The sequence below is a fragment of the Schistocerca americana genome, chromosome 1, assembly GCF_021461395.2.
Source record: "Schistocerca americana isolate TAMUIC-IGC-003095 chromosome 1, iqSchAmer2.1, whole genome shotgun sequence".
In the NCBI taxonomy this organism is placed as follows: domain Eukaryota; kingdom Metazoa; phylum Arthropoda; class Insecta; order Orthoptera; family Acrididae; genus Schistocerca; species Schistocerca americana.
In genome coordinates, this window is record NC_060119.1 from 821,973,094 (window position 1) to 821,991,762 (window position 18,669).

General features: G+C 39.7%; 2 protein-coding genes and 1 pseudogene across 3 annotated transcripts in view; 1 reads left to right on the forward strand and 2 right to left on the reverse strand.

Moving 5' to 3' along the window:
• LOC124546286 (negative elongation factor E) overlaps window positions 1-17,715 on the reverse strand; it is a 64,484-nt gene extending 46,769 nt beyond the window's left edge. Inside the window, exons 1-2 of the mRNA XM_047125025.1 lie at window positions 17,519-17,715; window positions 5,793-6,086 (exon numbers count right to left, since the gene is read on the reverse strand). Of these exons, the coding sequence (XP_046980981.1) occupies window positions 5,793-6,086; window positions 17,519-17,599 (375 nt within the window). The 5' untranslated portion in view covers window positions 17,600-17,715. The remainder of the gene's footprint in view (window positions 1-5,792; window positions 6,087-17,518) is intronic.
• On the reverse strand, window positions 7,520-7,636 carry LOC124556366 (annotated as a pseudogene).
• Window positions 17,716-17,962: 247 nt separating the features above from the next.
• Window positions 17,963-18,669, forward strand: part of LOC124613040 (circadian locomoter output cycles protein kaput-like) — a 118,908-nt gene continuing 118,201 nt past the window's right edge. For both annotated transcript variants that reach the window (XM_047141611.1, XM_047141620.1), the window contains exons 1-3: window positions 17,963-18,161; window positions 18,352-18,396; window positions 18,482-18,630. In XM_047141611.1, the coding sequence (XP_046997567.1) occupies window positions 18,121-18,161; window positions 18,352-18,396; window positions 18,482-18,630 (235 nt within the window). In that variant the 5' untranslated portion in view covers window positions 17,963-18,120. The remainder of the gene's footprint in view (window positions 18,162-18,351; window positions 18,397-18,481; window positions 18,631-18,669) is intronic.

An 18,669-nucleotide genomic window follows, 5' to 3' on the forward strand; every position in this document is an offset into this window, starting at 1 on the left:
CACCAACCTATTTATGGATCGCTTAGAGGAAGCCTTCTTGGTTACCCAGGCCTGCCAACCCAAAGTTTGGTACAGATTTATTGATGACATCTTCATGATCTGGACTCACAGTGAAGAAGAACTCCAGAATTTTCTCTCCAACCTCAAATCCTATGGTTCCATCAGATTCACCTTGTCCTACTCCAAATCCCATGCCACTTTCCTTGACATTGACCTCCATCTGTCCAATGGCCAGCTTCACACATCCGTCCACATCAAACCCACCAACAAGCAACAGTACCTCCATTACGACAGCTGCCACCCATTCCATATCAAACGGTCCCTTCCCTGCAGCCTAGATCCTCGTAGGAAACAAATCTGCTCCAGTCCGGAATCCCTGAACCATTACACCATCAACCTGAAAACAGCTTTCACATCCTGCAACTACCCTCCCGACCTGGTACAGAAGCAAATAACCAGAGCCACTTCCTCATCCCCTCAAACCCAGAACCTCCCACAGAAGAACCCCAAAAGTGCCTCATTTGTGACAGGATACTTTCCGGGACTGGATCAGACTCTGAATGTGGCTCTCCAGCAGGGATAAGACTTCCTCAAATCCTGCCCTGAAATGAAATCCATCCTTCATGAAATCCTCCCCACTCCACCAAGAATGTCTTTCCGCCATCCACCTAACCTTCATAACCTCTTGGTTCATCCCTATGAAATCCCTAAACCGCCTTCCCTATCCTCTGGCTCCTACCCTTGTAACTGCCCCTGGTGTAAAACCTGTCCCATGCACCCTCCTACCACCACCTACTCCAGTCCTGTAACCCGGAAGGTGTACACGATCAAAGGCAGATCCACGTGTGAAAGCACCCACATGATTTACCAACTGACCTGCCTACACTGTGAAGCTTTCTATGTGGGAATGACCAGCAACAAACTGTCAATTCGCATGAATGGACACAGGCAGACAGTGTTTGTTGGTAATGAGGATCACCCTGTGGCTAAACATGCCTTGGCGCAAGGCCAGCACTTCCCACTAACACCAACCTATCAGAACTCCGGAGATGCGAACTTGCCCTTCAGTATATCCTCTCTTCCCGTTACCCACCAGGCCTCAACCTCCGCTAATTTCAAGTTGCCGCCACTCATACCTCACCTGTCATTCAACAACATCATTGCCTCTATACTTCTGCCTCGACTGACATCTTTGCCCAAACTCTTTGCCTTTACAAATGTCTGCTTGTGTCTGCATATGTGCGGATGGATATGTGTGTGTGTGTGTGTGTGTGCGCGAGTGTATACCTATCCTTTTTTCCCCCCTAAGGTAAGTCTTTCCGCTCACGGGACTGGAATGACTCCTTACCCTCTCCCTTAAAACCCACATCCTTTCGTCTTTCCCTCTCCTTCCGTCTTTCCTGATGAAGCAACAGTGGGTTGTGAAAGCTTGAATTTTGTGTGTGTGTTTGTGTTTATTTGTGTGTCTATCAACATACCAACGCTTTCGTCTGGTACGATTACATCGATAGGTCGTGTGGAGAACCAAAGTGTTTAGGATCTTTGGTAGTGTTAACTCTGCCGCATGGAGTGCGGGCAGAGAGTGTCTGGCTGGAGTAGGGCGGTGGAGCAGGGTGTTGTGTGACGCTCCCCCGAGTTGCCGCGCTTTCGGGGTTTGGCAGCATGTAATTGCACTTGACTTGCTATGATAGTTTCTGACACGGTGTCGTGGACGGGAAGCATTAGCTGGTGCACATCAAGAGCCTGTTTCGCCTGGTGACCGTGTCGAGAAGGTGTGCCAACATCCAGCTTCTGCAACAGCGACGGCCGACAATGAGTGACTGTCGCCACCTCCTCGATCGACGACTTCAAACCTTCAATCAACCAACAAGGAAGACTGGAAGCACATAAAGTTTTAGAACTGTATGACAGACCTCAGCTTTTCAGACTGTTTAATTTGCCTCACAAAATTACAGCAACGTAGCATGAACCTTTGTTGCTCTTTGTCCCAATTGCATTACCAAGCAGGGTCCCTTCCTTTTCCGGAATGAACCCGTGTGTCGTTGAAATTCAAACACCAGCATTAAAGTAATATCATTCCATTTCACTGCTTTAATTTCAAAGTTCAGTTTAAGTATTCATAGCTGGCTACAATATTTAGATTACACAAGCACAAATTGAGAGTGTGAGTTTTGTTACCATGTTTTAGCTTACCTGTGATTGCAGCTCAGCTTGGTACGTACTAAATTTTACTATTGTTAATTGTTTAGAATCATTTAATTCAAGTTCAAAGTTAAATCTCTTATTTCTAAATTGCATAGATTCAAGTAGCTTTTGAAATGATTGTCGAGGGATCCCAAGACTAACCTTATTTTATTGAATTTCGTAGTGCTTCAGAAACAAAGTTCACTATTAATTTCAGTCACTAAATTAACTTTCAATTTTCTGGTTTTATTAATTCTTTTGCTAAATTAAGTCAGAGTGTAGCGAAATTTATTACTTCTGACAAACATTCAGTTTTCACACAACACGTGTCAACCTTCAGTTGCCACGCTTTTAGTGCTGATTATATGTGCATTAATCTTTCATTTTCAGTTATTATAGTAGTTGTCCATAGGACTGGCAACCGTAATTTTCCCCAAATCTCAAATATCTAATAACACCAATTAATTGTTAATGTAACGGCTGCACATTTACTTTCTTTATTAATTTTACCCTTTTCTCAAAATTAATTTCAACCAGTTTCATTTGGATTTTTCCTTCATAAAGATGTAAGCCTTTCCTCCCTCTTTACCGACAAATTAACTTCGGTGACAATTGCTTTTCCCAAATTTCCTTTAGGTGCACGCGGTTTAATTTTTCACTGTCATTAAGGTCGATAAGTAAGGGGGGAGGTTACAAGTTGCATGAGTGAATTTTTACCGACCATCTCAGTACACAATTAGTGGTGTTAAGAATCTGTCACAGCAACATAATGATAAACAGCAGCATAACTGGTATGACTCAGTTGTCTTTTGTCTGGAAATCTAAACTGACACATCTGGGCAGCTTCATATCTGTTACCTTTCAGAAGGCTGCATGCAAAAATTATATCTGCCTGTTCACAGAAAACAAATATCCTGCCGTGTTTCAAATGAACCCTTAAAAAGTATCCCACTATCATTACTGTGAAATGTTCAGGCAAGATTACCCTCAAATGTATGCACATATCGCATGTAGACATGGCTTGTCACCTACAAATTATCAATGAGGACACAATACGTGCATTTGCAGATTAACTTGTATCGGCAATAATATTCGACTGTCTAAAAAAAAAAGGAATATTAATTACTGGTTAAAAATTTCAGATTTTGAATTTCACTTTGAAACACGTTAACTATAAACTATTATTAAAACACAAAATGAAAGATTTTCCGGCATATGAAGATATAAGAACTCTCTCTAGTTTTGACATGACAAATTCATCAAAAATTTATAAAAGCAGATATGACACACCCTGTATATAATACAAACAGTAACAGCCCAACCACACTCACCTCACATACACCCAGAATTACTTCCGTATCTGAGGATGGCTCTCCACACTGGATAAAGTGCAGTGTTCTGCTAATCAACAAGTCAACAATCCAGTTGCAGATCTGGCTACACAGACCACATGAATATGTATTCTTTAGTAAATGTCAGGGCCCTCAACCAGTTTAGCAGTAATGACTCAGTCAGTAGAGGGCTTGCCCATGAAAAGCAAGGTTAATTATTCCCAGAATGACTTTCCACTCTGCAGTGGAGTCCCAGTCCAAAACACAGTTTTAAATTGCCAGGATGTTTCAAATCAGTGCACACTCCGCTGTTGAGTGAAACTTCATTCTGAAAGCAATCCTCTAGACTGTCTTAAGCTAAGTTTCCACAATATTCTTTCTTCCAAGAGTAATAATCCCACACGGTATGCAGGAGAACTCCTGTGAAGTTTGGAAGATAGCACAAAAGGTACTGATCGAAGTAAAGCAGTGAGGGTAGGTTGTGAGCCATGCTTGGATAGCTCAGTCAGCAGAGCACTTGCCCACAAAAGCCGAATGTTCCAGATTTGAGTCCCAGTCTGGCACACAGTTTTAATGTAACAGGAAGTTTCAAAGTTAACTATTTCTTGATGCTTTGGGATGTGCCCTAACAAACTATTCCTTCTTTTAATCTATTTGTGTCATAAAGCCCATTTCTCTGACATCCATTGCTATACCTCTTCATTAGTTACTCACCCGACTCACCTAATCTTCAGCATTCTTCTACAATACCACATTTCAAAGCTTCTATTCTCATATTGTCTTAGTGTTTACCATCAATATTTCACTTCTGTGTAGAACTATACTCCAGACAAATACTTTCTAAAAAGACCATTTAACACTTACATTTATATTTGATGCTAACAAATGTCTTGGTTTCAGAAACACTTTTCTTTCTGTTACTGAACTGCTCTTCATAATCCCTTTACTTCAGTCAGTCATTTATTTTGCTGTCCAAATAGCAAAACTCATACAGTACCTTCAGTGTCTCATTTTCCAATCTAATTTCTTCAGTATCGCCTAACTTAATCTGAGTAAACTTCACAACCATCATTTTATTTTTTTGGTTGATGTTAATCTTATAAACCCTTTTAAGACACTATCCATTCCGTTCAATGGATTTACCAAGTCCTATGGTGTCTCTGGAAGAATTAGCAAACCTGAAACCTGTACCATTATGCTTCTCCATCTGACAACTGGAAAATGTCTGGATTTTAATGCTTAATTTAGCATATTACACAATGATCTCTATCACTAAAGCACCGTGCCCGTGTTCCCACACATTTACTATTATCCATTCTCTTCATTGCTATTAGTCCACAGTCTTCTTATATACACTGAGTGTTCATGTTTGCACATTTCTCAGATCAAAAGTTTTGAGGGCTAGGTGTAAAACTCTTAATTTTTATAAAAACCTCAGTTAACATAAATTGTATACATCAAATGATCAGTAGTTTATGTGGATGGTTTTCACTCGCAGAACTAAATTTGAAAGCTATACTTGCTATGTAGCATCAAAGTATAAGGTAACATTTACAAGAGGATATAAAATTAAACATAGCCCCTATCTGGTCTGCAAAGATAGAAGAAGAAGAAGAAGAAGAAGAAGAAGAAGAAGAAATGATAATTAGTCAGCAAACAGAAGTGACATTTGGAAGCAGACAGAAATGTAGAACTAGTTCATTTGGTGAACACTTATCTTAAAGTTTATGAAAAATTATTATGCTTTTATATATTACTCTCTTAAGAAGATACTTTTACAGGAGTGACTGATATTTGGTTCGTACGGCGCTCAACTGCGAGGTCATCAGTGCCCGTACAAAGTCCCAATTTTGACACAGTCCAATTTTTACACAATCCAATCTAGCCACTGTCATGAAAGATGATGATGATGAAAGCACAAACACCCAGTCCTCTGGCAGAGAAAATCCCCAAGCCATCTGGGAATTGAACCCGGGACCCCGTGATCCAGAGGCAGCAACACTAGCCACTAGACCACGAGCTGGGGACTGGAACAACTGTTGGAACCTACTTTGAAGTATACCTACATAAAAAGGTCTTTGACATATTCATAATTTTTCACATGCAGTGAGATATGCTCTCACCCTCTGACAGACTGCAGTAGTCTTGGGTCTGTTCTTAGAAAATTAATTAAGGTTGAAGTGTTTATACATGACATGTACAATCACAGGCAACAAAGGAGCAGCAAAGAGTGCATATGGCTTTCATGATAAACTAGCATTATAAAATGAGCTGTACCTTAACTTTAGGTCTGTTATCTGCTTCTAGATCCTCTGGATGTGTAGCAGAAAATGGCTGGTAACCACTAACAGTCTTTTCAGTTCCCGGAAATTTTCTTTTGAGATTTCTTGGTCTTTTAAATCCAGCCTGTTCTGGCCTTTGAGGAGCTTTTGGTATAGCAGTTATTGCACCTGACTTCAGGAGCTTCTTTGCCACTTCTCTTGCATCTCTAGCCTCAGCTGGTCGCTTTGGTGTTTGTGGTGTCCTCTCTGGCTCTGGACGAGGTGATTTTAAAGCCTGGACAGCTTTCTTCTGCAAAATCAATACAGTATGGTTTACTTAAAATTTTAATGTAAAGAAAGGATGATTAGCCTATTTTGGTTCTTAAACAGAAATTAAATTTTAAATCTTTGATCATTTGTCTTTACAACAAATAGGTCAATAAATATAAGGGTAGAAAAAGTATAATTTTATTTAAGCATTTTCTAGTTATTTGTAAATGTTGATTAGCAAACAAGTACCACAAAAATGTCTTTGACTTGTTAGGAAAATGACAAGTACTGCTTTCCAATATGATATCATATAGATGCTCCAAAGAAATTGCAGTTGATTAAATTGTGCATAAATAAGTATCCATGTTGAAAGAAACTGCAGGAAAAATTCACTGGTAGTGAAATCATGATAGAAAATTATAGTATGGTGTATGCCACAGGCTATGTATTAGCAAGGAGAAAAAAGGGTACAAGAAAGAAGATGATGATTATTATTACTGTGATGATCATGGAGAAAAGGGAGAAAGTATACACTCATTCTGAGGGTTACGCAGTTGGCTGTATGTTGTGGAATCATTACTCCAGTATTCTACATCTACTCACATACTATGGGGCAGTAATATAGGGAGCATGTTTCAGCAGTCTCCCATCATTTAATTAAACTTTTTATAAAATGGGTTGAACTGTATGTGACCATTTATGGCATATTAGTTTTTCAAAATTATAACAAATCAAATCATTTGTGTGTGTACTCAATCAAATAACAAAAGTTATGAAAAAAAATATTGAAAAATAATCAGATTGTAAGCTACTTGTTTTCTTTCTGTCTTTCTACATTTTTTCTTTCCTATCCTTTTCTGTTCTTTCTTTCTTATGCTGGACAAAGGAAAGAACATGCACTTTGTTGGCATAAATATGAAGCTACCATAAACAAATACTAGATGAGGTTACTTAAGAAACCATTGTTCGCATTGCAAAATTTGGTGAAGGCATCAACAAGTCACGCTCTGTTTTGTTTGGCCTTGGCCCTACTCGCATTAACCATGGAAGAAGAGGCCTACTAAGACAATTAGAGGCAGCTGTCTGCTAACTATGTTATGGAAACAACATTTTTTTAAAAAAAATTCTGAACAGTAGACAGTGTTTCAGTTGATAAGCAGCAGGCCATAACTGAACAGTCTGGCAAAACAGAAATGGACAGAGTGATAGTTGGTCCATAGCTCTGTTTCCAGGTAGACTAATCATCTCAGATAAATTATGGCACTAAGTTCATTACTCCGTCTTTAAGCCATGAGTGGCCTACCGGGACCATCCGACCGCTGTGCCATCCTCAGAGGAGGATGCAGATAGGAGGGACGTGGGGTCAGCACACCGCTCTCCCGGACGTTATGATGGTATTCTTGACCGAAACTGCTACTATTCGGTCAAGTAGCTCCTCAATTGGCATCACAAGGCTGAGTGCACCTCGAAAAATGGCAACAGCACATGGCAGCTGGAGGGTCACCCATCCAAGTGCCGGCCACGCCCAACAGCGCTTAACTTCGGTGATCTCACAGGAACCGGTGTATACACTGCGGCAAGGCTGTTGCCACTAACTTCATTATGGTACCATATAAGATTGCTCCACAACTGGTACAAAAAAGCTCACCATGTTGCAGGAGAAATTGAAGAACATCCCTTCAGACAGCAACTACAAAGAAGAAGAAGAAGAGACTTCAATGGTGGGAGAGAACGGATCTGTATAATACTGCTACCAGATCTAACTCTACTTCCTCAATGAGGCACTCAGAAACACTGGAGTGGTATGCGGTTGGCAGTTGAAACCTGAGCAGCACATCTCAGTTGTGTTCATGAGGCTGTGTTGACCACATTCCAGTCCACTCATAAGGAAAAATTGTTGAGGGTACCTGGGATCATGCCTTGGTCCTCAGTGTTCTAATCAGATACTTTGACCAACCAGCTAAACAAATGAATCCAACACTTTAATAGCTCCAGCTAACACTGACATTGTGTTAGGCAGCTAACTTAAAATGCAAAAATAACAGAGGAGAAGCAAATTCACACATAAGAGTAGGAACTGAAGGATGAGTGTGAACAGTTTGAATAAAAAGCAGCCACCTAATTTCCTCCCCCCATTCTTATCCAATTTGAGGTTAAGTACCATCTCTATTGATGCTACTCTTACTTCCTTCCCGATTAGGGGCAAGTGTTTTTAATATGTAAATCCAACACATCTATTCGTATTTTCAACAAGGCACTCGGTATATATGGCGCAGCACATGGCACAGCAGTATTAACTGCTTCAATTTTTATTAAATTCATGTATGTAGCAGGAGAAAAATAGATTACATTCCCTTGTTTGTTATGGAATTGTCTGACTTTACATGCTAGCACAAAAAGAGATGATCAGTTTTAAAGACAAGCTGTGTCAAAAAAACAAAGCTGTGATGTTTAAAAATTGCTACTGTTTCACAGCAGGACATACTGTAATTTTGCTTGCTATGAAAGTACATTTTACAGTCATGAAACTTCAATATGCGGAAATCTACTGTGTTCCTTCATTCACAAACTTTTGCATGATGTATCTTGGTAGCAAAAACCATGCTGCTTTCAGGGAATGTTGAATGAACTGCATTAGAAGTAACCTTCCTGAGATATCGAAGAAACATTTACTGGTGCAAAATTTGCTGTAATTATCTCAAGAGGTATCCACTCATGAAAGCTACATTTTGTAGATCCCACAAAGAAACTAACAGAACGCAGTTTCCGAAAAGCATTGGTTTTTATGACAATTACTTCAGGAAATAAGTTTATCCAAATTTTGAATGCTTTTCTTTCTGATAAAATTTCTTGACAACTTTGAGAGCCATTAGTAGAGTGAACATTATATCAAAACTCTTGAAGTTTTTATACTTGTACTGTCCAAACTCTTGAACTTGTGTATTAACTCATAGGGATGCAGGCAAGCTAAACAATGAAAGACATCACCAAAAAAGTGACAAAATCTTCTGCATCCTCATCACAAAATATCATCAGCTTCAGCTCAAGGGGCTCCAAAAGCCAAGTACTGCTTCAGTAAGTGCTAAGAATTTGTGCAATTACCCACAACATGTAAAGACATCTAGAAAATCTGTGGTAGTAAGCCAAGGACCAATAGAGCACTTGGCATAAAACGATGCCTCTAGATATTCAACGAGTCTTACAGATTCCAATGGTTTATCATGATTGATGTAATGTACAAGTATGGCCTACAGGAATATATCTCCATGTTTATGCTCACCACCTTCCATTTAAAGTGAACAGCCATTCACTGCAGAACTGGAACTTTATCTCAGACATTCTGGATATCTTTACATTTACTTAACAATTATATTTTCCTATAGATAACACTACTATCAGACATCATCTTTTATTTTTTCCAGATAGAAGCTTCTGAACTGTTAAGTGCTTTTTTATGGGACAAGAGTATTTTATGGTTTTGTAAACAGCAATGAAGGAAAAGACAGATTGCTACTTACCATAAAGAATACACGTTAACTTGCAGACAGACACAATTAAAGGACAACTATATAAAGCTGCTGGTAAACCTTTCAGGGTGTGAGGTTGTGGTCCAAGAAAATCTTCCATTCCTGGCGTTTCATGCAGGACTGTGCTGGACATCTTCAAAGACTCTACTCCACTGAGTCTTGCCGACTGACTGGTCGGACATCCAAGAGTGACATATATACTGTAGGAAAGTGGGCACAGTCAAAGTAACACGTGATGAGCAAAGATAATCCTTGTCAAAGACAGAACTTAAATATCAATTGTCATCTTGTTGAAGGTAACATCATCTAGTGATTCTGCAGAGTTACTGTCCATATGTCCCTAAGTTTCATTGACTCCTCTTTCCTATTAAAATTATCCTCATGCTTATCAATTTCAATGGCTTCTCTACATAGTAGTGGATAATAATTTGACGTTGTAGATAAAATTTCTGTTTCATAAAACTTCACTTCATGGTTTCCTGACTGAAGAGCATTTGCGCTCTTTTAGCCGTGTATTTATGCTCCTTTTGGTAGTTCCAATATGAACTTCACCACACATACACAGAATTTTGTACACACCACATGTCGACAGGGGAGGGTGTATCCTTCACAGATCGAAGTACTTGACTTATTTACTTTGTTGATCTAACGACCGGTCTGATGTCATGTTTCTGTAAAATTTTACCTATCTGATCTGTCTTAATTTTTTTAATAAAAGGTGGAGAAATTGTATTTTTCCATTGATGTGGTTCATCCTTGTCTTTTGGTCTTCTGTTCCTTGGTCACAACATTCTCTTTACCTCTTTCCCTGAGTAGCCATTTTTCTCAAAGGCCTGTTGTAGATGTTTTGTTTCAGAGTCCCGGTGTTCCAATGTCCAATCACCATCCACAACAAAAAAGGGGTGTCATTAAAAGTCTTGTCGATGGAGCCAAATGAACATGCACATCAGAACACCTGGACGCTGAAATAAAACATTTGAAGCAGGCCTTGGAGAAAAATGGCTACTCAGGAAAAGAGAATTTTGCAACCAACAAGCAGAAGACCGAAGGACAAGGATTAGACAAATTTATGGAAAAATACCTTAGCCTTCATGACAGCTTCCACTCTTGCGGGCATACGTTCAATCAGGTGCTGGAAGATTTTCTTGCAGAATAACAGCCAATTCTTCACGGAGTGTTGCACTGAGGAGAGGTATTGATGTCGGTCAGCAAGGCCTGGCATGAAGTTGGGGTTCCCAAGCATCCCAAAGATGTTCTATAGAATTCACATCAAGACTCTGTGCAGGCCTGTCCATTACAGGGATGTTATTGTCATGTAGCCACCCTGTCACAGGCCATGCATTATGAACAGGTGCTCGATCGTGTTGAAAGAGGCAATCGCCATCCCCGAATTGCTCTTCAACAGTGGGAATTAAGAAGGTGCTTAAAACACCAATGTATGCCTGAGCTGTGATAGTGCTAAGTAAAACAACAGGGGGTGCAAGCTCCCTCCATGAAAACAACGGCCACACATAACACAACCGCCTCTGAATGAACCATGGACCTTGCCGTTGGTGGGGAGGCTTGCATGCCTCAGCGATACAGATAGCCGTATCATAGGTGCAACCACAACGGAGGGGTATCTGTTGCGAGGCCAGACAAACGTGTGGTTCCTGAAGAGGGGCAGCAGCCTTTTCAGTAGTTGCAAGGGCAACAGTCTGGATGATTGACTGATCTGACCTTGTAACAATAACCAAAACAGCCTTGCTGTGCTGGTACTGCGAACGGCTGAAAGCAAGGGGAAACTACAGCCGTAATTTTTCCCGAGGGCATGCAGCTTTACTGTATGATTACATGATGATGGCGTCCTCTTGGGTAAAATATTCCATTCGGATCTCCGGGCGGGGACTACTCAAGAGGATGTCATTATCAGGAGAAAGAAAACTGGCGTTCTACGGATCGGAGCGTGGAATGTCAGATCCCTTAATCGGGCAGGTAGGTTAGAAAATTTAAAAAGGGAAATGGATAGGGTGAAGTTAGATATAGTGGGAATTAGTGAAGTTCGGTGGCAGGAGGAACAAGACTTCTGGTCAGGTGACTACAGGGTTATAAACACAAAATCAAATAGGGGTAATGCAGGAGTAGGTTTAATAATGAATAGGAAAATAGGAATGCGGGTAAGCTACTACAAATAGCATAGTGAACGCATTATTGTGGCCAAGATAGATACGAAGCCCACACCTACTACAGTAGTACAAGTTTATATGCCAACTTGCTCTGCAGATGACGAAGAAATTGAAGAAATGTATGATGAAATAAAAGAAATTATTCAGATTGTGAAGGGAGACGAAAATTTAATAGTCATGGGTGACTGGAATTCGAGTGTAGGAAAAGGGAGAGAAGGAAACATAGTAGGTGAATATGGATTGGGGCTAAGAAATGAAAGAGGAAGCCGCCTGGTAGAATTTTGCACAGAGCTCAACATAATCATAACTAACACTTGGTTTAAGAATCATGAAAGAAGGTTGTATACATGGAAGAACCCTGGAGATACTAAAAAGTATCAGATAGATTATATAATGGTAAGACAGAGATTTAGGAACCAGGTTTTAAATTGTAAGACATTTCCAGGGGCAGATGTGGACTCTGACCACAATCTATTGGTTATGACCTGTAGATTAAAACTGAAGAAACTGCAAAAAGGTGGGAATTTAAGGAGATGGGACCTGGATAAACTAATAGAACCAGAGGTTGTACAGAGATTCAGGGAGAGCATAAGGGAGCAATTGACAGGAATGGGGGAAATAAATACAGTAGAAGAAGAATGGGTAGCTTTGAGGGATGAAGTAGTGAAGGCAGCAGAGGATCAAGTAGGTAAAAAGACGAGGGCTAGTAGAAATCCTTGGGTAACAGAAGAAATATTGAATTTAATTGATGAAAGGAGAAAATATAAAAATGCAGTAAATGAAGCAGGCAAAAAGGAATACAAACGTCTCAAAAATGAGATCGACAGGAAGTGCAAAATGGCTAAGCAGGGATGGCTAGAGGACAAATGTAAGGATGTAGAGGCCTATCTCACTAGGGGTAAGATAGATACTGCCTACAGGAAAATTAAAGAGACCTTTGGAGATAAGAGAACGACTTGTATGAATATCAAGAGCTCAGATGGAAACCCAGTTCTATGCAAAGAAGGGAAAGCAGAAAGGTGGAAGGAGTATATAGAGGGTCTATACAAGGGCGATGTACTTGAGGACAATATTATGGAAATGGAAAAGGATGTAGATGAAGATGAAATGGGAGATATGATACTGCGTGAAGAGTTTGACAGAGCACTGAAAGACCTGAGTCGAAACAAGGCCCCCGGAGTAGACAATATTCCATTGGAACTACTGACGGCCTTGGGAGAGCCAGTCCTGACAAAACTCTACCATCTGGTGAGCAAGATGTATGAAACAGGCGAAATACCCTCAGACTTCAAGAAGAATATAATAATTCCAATCCCAAAGAAAGCAGGTGTTGACAGATGTGAAAATTACTGAACTATCAGTTTAATAAGTCACAGCTGCAAAATACTAACACGAATTCTTTACAGACGAATGGAAAAACTAGTAGAAGCCAACCTCGGGGAAGATCAGTTTGGATTCCGTAGAAACACTGGAACACGTGAGGCAATACTGACCTTACGACTTATCTTAGAAGAAAGATTAAGGAAAGGCAAACCTATGTTTCTAGCATTTGTAGACTTAGAGAAAGCTTTTGACAATGTTGACTGGAATACTCTCTTTCAAATTCTAAAGGTGGCAGGGGTAAAATACAGGTAGCAAAAGGCTATTTACAATTTATACAGAAACCAGATGGCAGTTACAAGAGTCGAGGGACATGAAAGGGAAGCAGTGGTTGGGAAGGGAGTAAGACAGGGTTGTAGCCTCTCCCCGATGTTGTTCAATCTGTATATTGAGCAAGCAGTAAAGGAAACAAAAGAAAAAATTGGAGTAGGAATTAAAATTCATGGAGAGGAAATAAAAACTTTGAGGTTCGCCGATGACATTGTAATTCTGTCAGAGACAGCAAAGGACTTGGAAGAGCAGTTGAATGGAATGGGCAGTGTCTTGAAAGGAGGATATAAGATGAACATCAACAAAAGCAAAACAAGGATAATGGAATGTAGTCTAATTAAGTCGGGTGATGCTGAGGGAATTAGATTAGGAAATGAGGCACTTAAAGTAGTAAAGGAGTTTTGCTATTTGGGGAGCAAAATAACTGATGATGGTCGAAGTAGAGAGGATATAAAATGTAGGCTGGCAATGGCAAGGAAAGCGTTTCTGAAGAAGAGAAATTTGTAACATCCAGTATTGATTTAAGTGTCAGGAAGTCATTTCTGAAAGTATTCGTATGGAGTGTAGCCATGTATGGAAGTGAAACATGGACGATAAATAGTTTGGACAAGAAGAAAATAGAAGCTTTCGAAATGTGGTGCTACAGAAGAATGCTGAAGATTAGATGGGTAGATCACATAACTAATGAGGAAGTATTGAATAGGATTGGGGAGAAGAGAAGTTTGTGGCACAACTTGACCAGAAGAAGGGATCGGTTGGTAGGACATGTTCTGAAGCATCAAGGGATCACCAATTTAGTATTGGAGGGCAGCGTGGAGGGTAAAAATCATAGAGGGAGACCAAGAGATGAATACACTAAGCAGATTCAGAAGGATGTAGGTTGCAGTAGGTACTGGGAGATGAAGAAGCTTGCACAGGATAGAGTAGCATGGAGAGCTGCATCAAACCAGTCTCAGGACTGAAGACCACAACAACAACAACATGCCTGAGCTGTGATAGTGCCAAGTAAAACAACAGGGGGTGCAAGCTCCCTCCATGAAAACCACGGCAACACATAACACAACCGCCTCTGAATTTTACTGTTGGCTCTATACATGCTGGCAGATGATGTTCACCAGGCATTCGCCATACCCACATCCTGCCATCGGATAGCCACATTGTGTACTGTGATTCGTCACTCCACACAACAATTTTCCACTGTTCAGTTGTCAAATGTTTATGCTCCTTACACCAAGCGATACGTCATTTGGCATTTACCAGCATGATGTGTGGCTTACAAGCAACCGCTCAACCAAGAAATCCAAGTTTTCCCACCTCCCGTCTAACTGTCATAGTACTTGCAGTGGATTGTGATACAGTTTGGAATTCCTGTGTGATGGTCTGGATAGATGACTGGCTATTACACATTACGACCCTCTTCAATTGTCAGCGGTGTCTGTCAGTTAACAGAAGAGGTCGGCCTGTACAATCTTGTGTTGTACGTGTCCCTTCACGTCTCCATTTCACTATCACATCAGAAACAGTGGACATAGCAATGTTTAGGAGTGTGGAAATCTCGCGTACAGATGTATAACTCAAATGACACCCAATCACCTGACCGTGTTCGAAGTCCCTGAGTTCCGTGGAGCACCCCATTCTGCTCTCTCACAATGTCTCATGACTACTGAGGTCACTGATGTGGAGTACTTGGCAGTAGGTGACAGCACAATGCATCTAACATGAAAAATGTATGTTTTTGGGGGTGTCCAGATACTTTTGATCATATACTGTATGTCACTCTCGAAAGTCTGACCGATTAGTCAGCAAGACTCTGCGGAGGAGTGCCTCTGAGGATGTCCAGTGCAGTCCTGGACGAAACGTCAGGAACAGGAGATTTTCTTGGACCACGACCTCACATCCCGAAAGGTTTACCAGCAGCTATGTCATCCGGTCATGAAAGCCTTCATTCTATGAATTATATAGAGCTTTTGGCTATGGCCTTCATCAGCAAAAGAGAAACACCACCATTCATACACACAAGCAAGCACACCTCATGCACACATAACCGCCAACTCCAGCACCTTGGGTCGGAATGCTGGCTGGAGTCAGTGGTCATGTGCGCATGAGGTGTGCTTGCTTGTGTGTACGAAACGTGTGTGTTTCCCTTTTGCCGATGAAGGCTGTGGTTGAAAGCTTTATATAAGTGTCTTTTAATTGTGCATATGTCAAATTTAATGCATATTCTTTATGGAAGTACCAATTTGTCTTTTCCTGCATTGTTGATATTCCCATCTGGAGTTTCCATTGTCTGATTTATTGTTTTCTAAAAGGTTCTTGGTAAGGTGCAATTATTTAAATAGTTGAAGATGACACATATAGTGCTTTTTGCAAATGCTTGAAGTGTCCTACAGCTAGGTATGTAGCTTTCCTCATCTTCTCTTTGGAAATGAAAGTGTAAAAAAAATATTTGACGAGTTTTCCAAATGTGACTATCAACATGGGTCTATACTTACTTCTATAACATATCTTGGTATGCAAAATACCACAGCATAGTGGCCAATGTGGAACCACAACTTCTCTTTATTATTATCTTGCATGGGTCAGATGAGTTCCTGCCGAACATTAGGAAGAGTACGAAAAAAAATAATAAAGTACAGCACTCATTGAAGAAAATTTCTGTTGTGTTCAATCCCAATAGCATGTTGACAAAAATGTGGGTGGTTGTGGTAGAGTACCGACTATGACAAAGTGGTTTGGACAAAGTTTACAAGATGACAAGGTAAAGAAATTTCAAATAAAAATTCAATAATTTTTATTTTTGTATAGCCCTAAGATTTAAGACCTTCAACCATCGCTACTTCAGGTACAGCACTATCTGAGATATTGTTTGCTTCAGAATGCGAAATAAATATATAAGGTTCTGAAATTAATCCCACACTGCTGAAAAATGTAGAGTAGCAGTAAGTCCTTGGTCCATCACACTTGCTTTCTTAAAATTTTTATCTTTCTTTGAAATACACAGTGATACAAAATTTGCCAGGATTTCAAAATCAGAAGGAATGTCCTAGGGAAATTATAGTTACCAGAGCCATATTCCATATTCAGCTCCTGTAGCATGTTTTTATCCATGAGTTGTGACAGCATCTTTCTCTTCATTTGCTTAAACTTTTGAGGAGGCTACTACTAGTGAAGCATCACATATCAATGTATTGTAATCATTACAAAACAAAGCATAGCAAATAATGCAAATACACTTTGAGTAATGTTTGCTGCTAGTATGGATCAAGACTGTAATGAGAAACTTAGTCGTGAACAGCATTGGAAACTTGTATGGAAGACTTGTATTGCACCAGTGGCGGTAAGCATGCAGCTTCAGAAATTAAAAAGGCATGCTGGTCTGGGACTTAAATCCAGTCACTTTAGATCTTCAGACAAAATTCAATTGAGCTGTTCACACATATCTCAATGGAACATGAAAATTGTGTTTGAATTCAAGACCCAGTCGCTTCACGAAAATTTTAACTTCTTCCTGTTGCTGCATTAACAATATCAATAGATCAGATTTACTTTAATTACAATTTGTATGTAGTGAGGAAGTATTCCGGGGTGTCAAACATGTCAGAAAAACAATAATACATGACAAATATTTACAACTGAAACAAATAAGCTAATGTACCTTCAACAGGTCCCAAGTGGAATGATTGCCCCTTCCCTGCCCCCCCCCCCCCCCCCCCCCCAGCTTTTTTTTTTTTTTTTTTTTTCCCTCCTTAAACGGTACAGAATGAGCCTAGAAACCCAGGAACCAAATGGCTTTAGTTTGTCTTCAAACACAACCACATGGAATAGCTTACTTATATGGACTTAAATAGTATTGAAGAATCTGCCTTCTGCATTCACAAAACATCAGAGAAACAATGCAGATTGACGTCATGTATAAAGCAGCCTCAAGAAATGTTAACAACTGAGTTTAATTATTTTACCCTTAGCACAATTACGCATTGCGCTGATAGTTTGCGAAAAGTATAATATCTATAATACATTAGGTACCGCATGCAGCGCAGTTTTCCTTGATTAGGGGTACGAAAGAAAGGCATGGCGATTTAATAACTATTCACTGTGATTTATGAGTTAGACATAGGATAATAACTAACCTTTTTCTTTAATTTCGCGTATTTTGCCTGTAACATTAACTCCTCTTCTGTTTTATTAGAAGGAAAATGTAGGTAGACCATGTTCTAAACAGTAAGTTCAAATTCGACGCTAAACACTGACTTTTCACTGACAAGAAGTCTCTCTAAGCACAGGCGTCCCCGGCCTGTTTACAAACGGTATAGGAAAACAAATTGGTCTTGACAACTCGCAAAACATCTGACGGCTGACGTCCGTTTTATTATTTAGTGGTAGTTCAGAATTCATAAATTCATTTCAGCAACTGGATGAAAACGTTTTCTGTCTACTGTAATAGAACAAAGATGACGAAAATAATATAATATTTTAATGACAACACCGTAAAAAATTATAATTTGGTTATTGAATAGACTTCCCGGGTGCGATTGTTGGCTACAATGAAAGAAATAAATGACGATAGCGAAGCACAGTAATGACGGAAACATCAGATTTGTGTTGTGTTTATAATCTGAATGGAATTATTTAGATCAGTGGCTATGAATATAGTAGTGTTGAATCTCTTAAGCAAGATAGGTGTGTTGCAGAGTGTGGACAAGCGCTGAGAAGTAGAGAATAATTTTCACAAATGTCTAGTTACATTAAAAGGGAACCATCTCGGAGATCCGAGTAAGTACTATACATCTGTAGTAATGTTTTGCAAACTATGTATGATCACCTATTGCGGTAAAGAGTGCATATTTTTAATGCGAAAAAATTGGCAGTCATCCCAAAGAAGTGTTTAGTAACTGCAAAATAAGGCTGCAGTTGTAGAATAAGAACGAAATTCTCACAATGACAAATTAAATAATTGTTACAGTGATACCATGGACGACGACGGTGATGACAAGGATGATACCAAACGGTGAATATAAATGTGGGAAATATATGTGGGAGGATGTGTTAGAAGTCTGTTGGTTATTATTGCTATATCAATTTATTGTCTGCAGGAAATCTCGAAATTTGAGTGAGAAGAAACGTCGAGACCAGTTCAACATGCTCATCAATGAATTAAGTTCGATGGTTTCTACAAACAATCGTAAAATGGATAAATCAACTGTTCTGAAGTCTACTATATCATTTTTGAAAAATCATAATGGTAAGCTCGAGATGAAATAAAATAATAGTTACATTATTA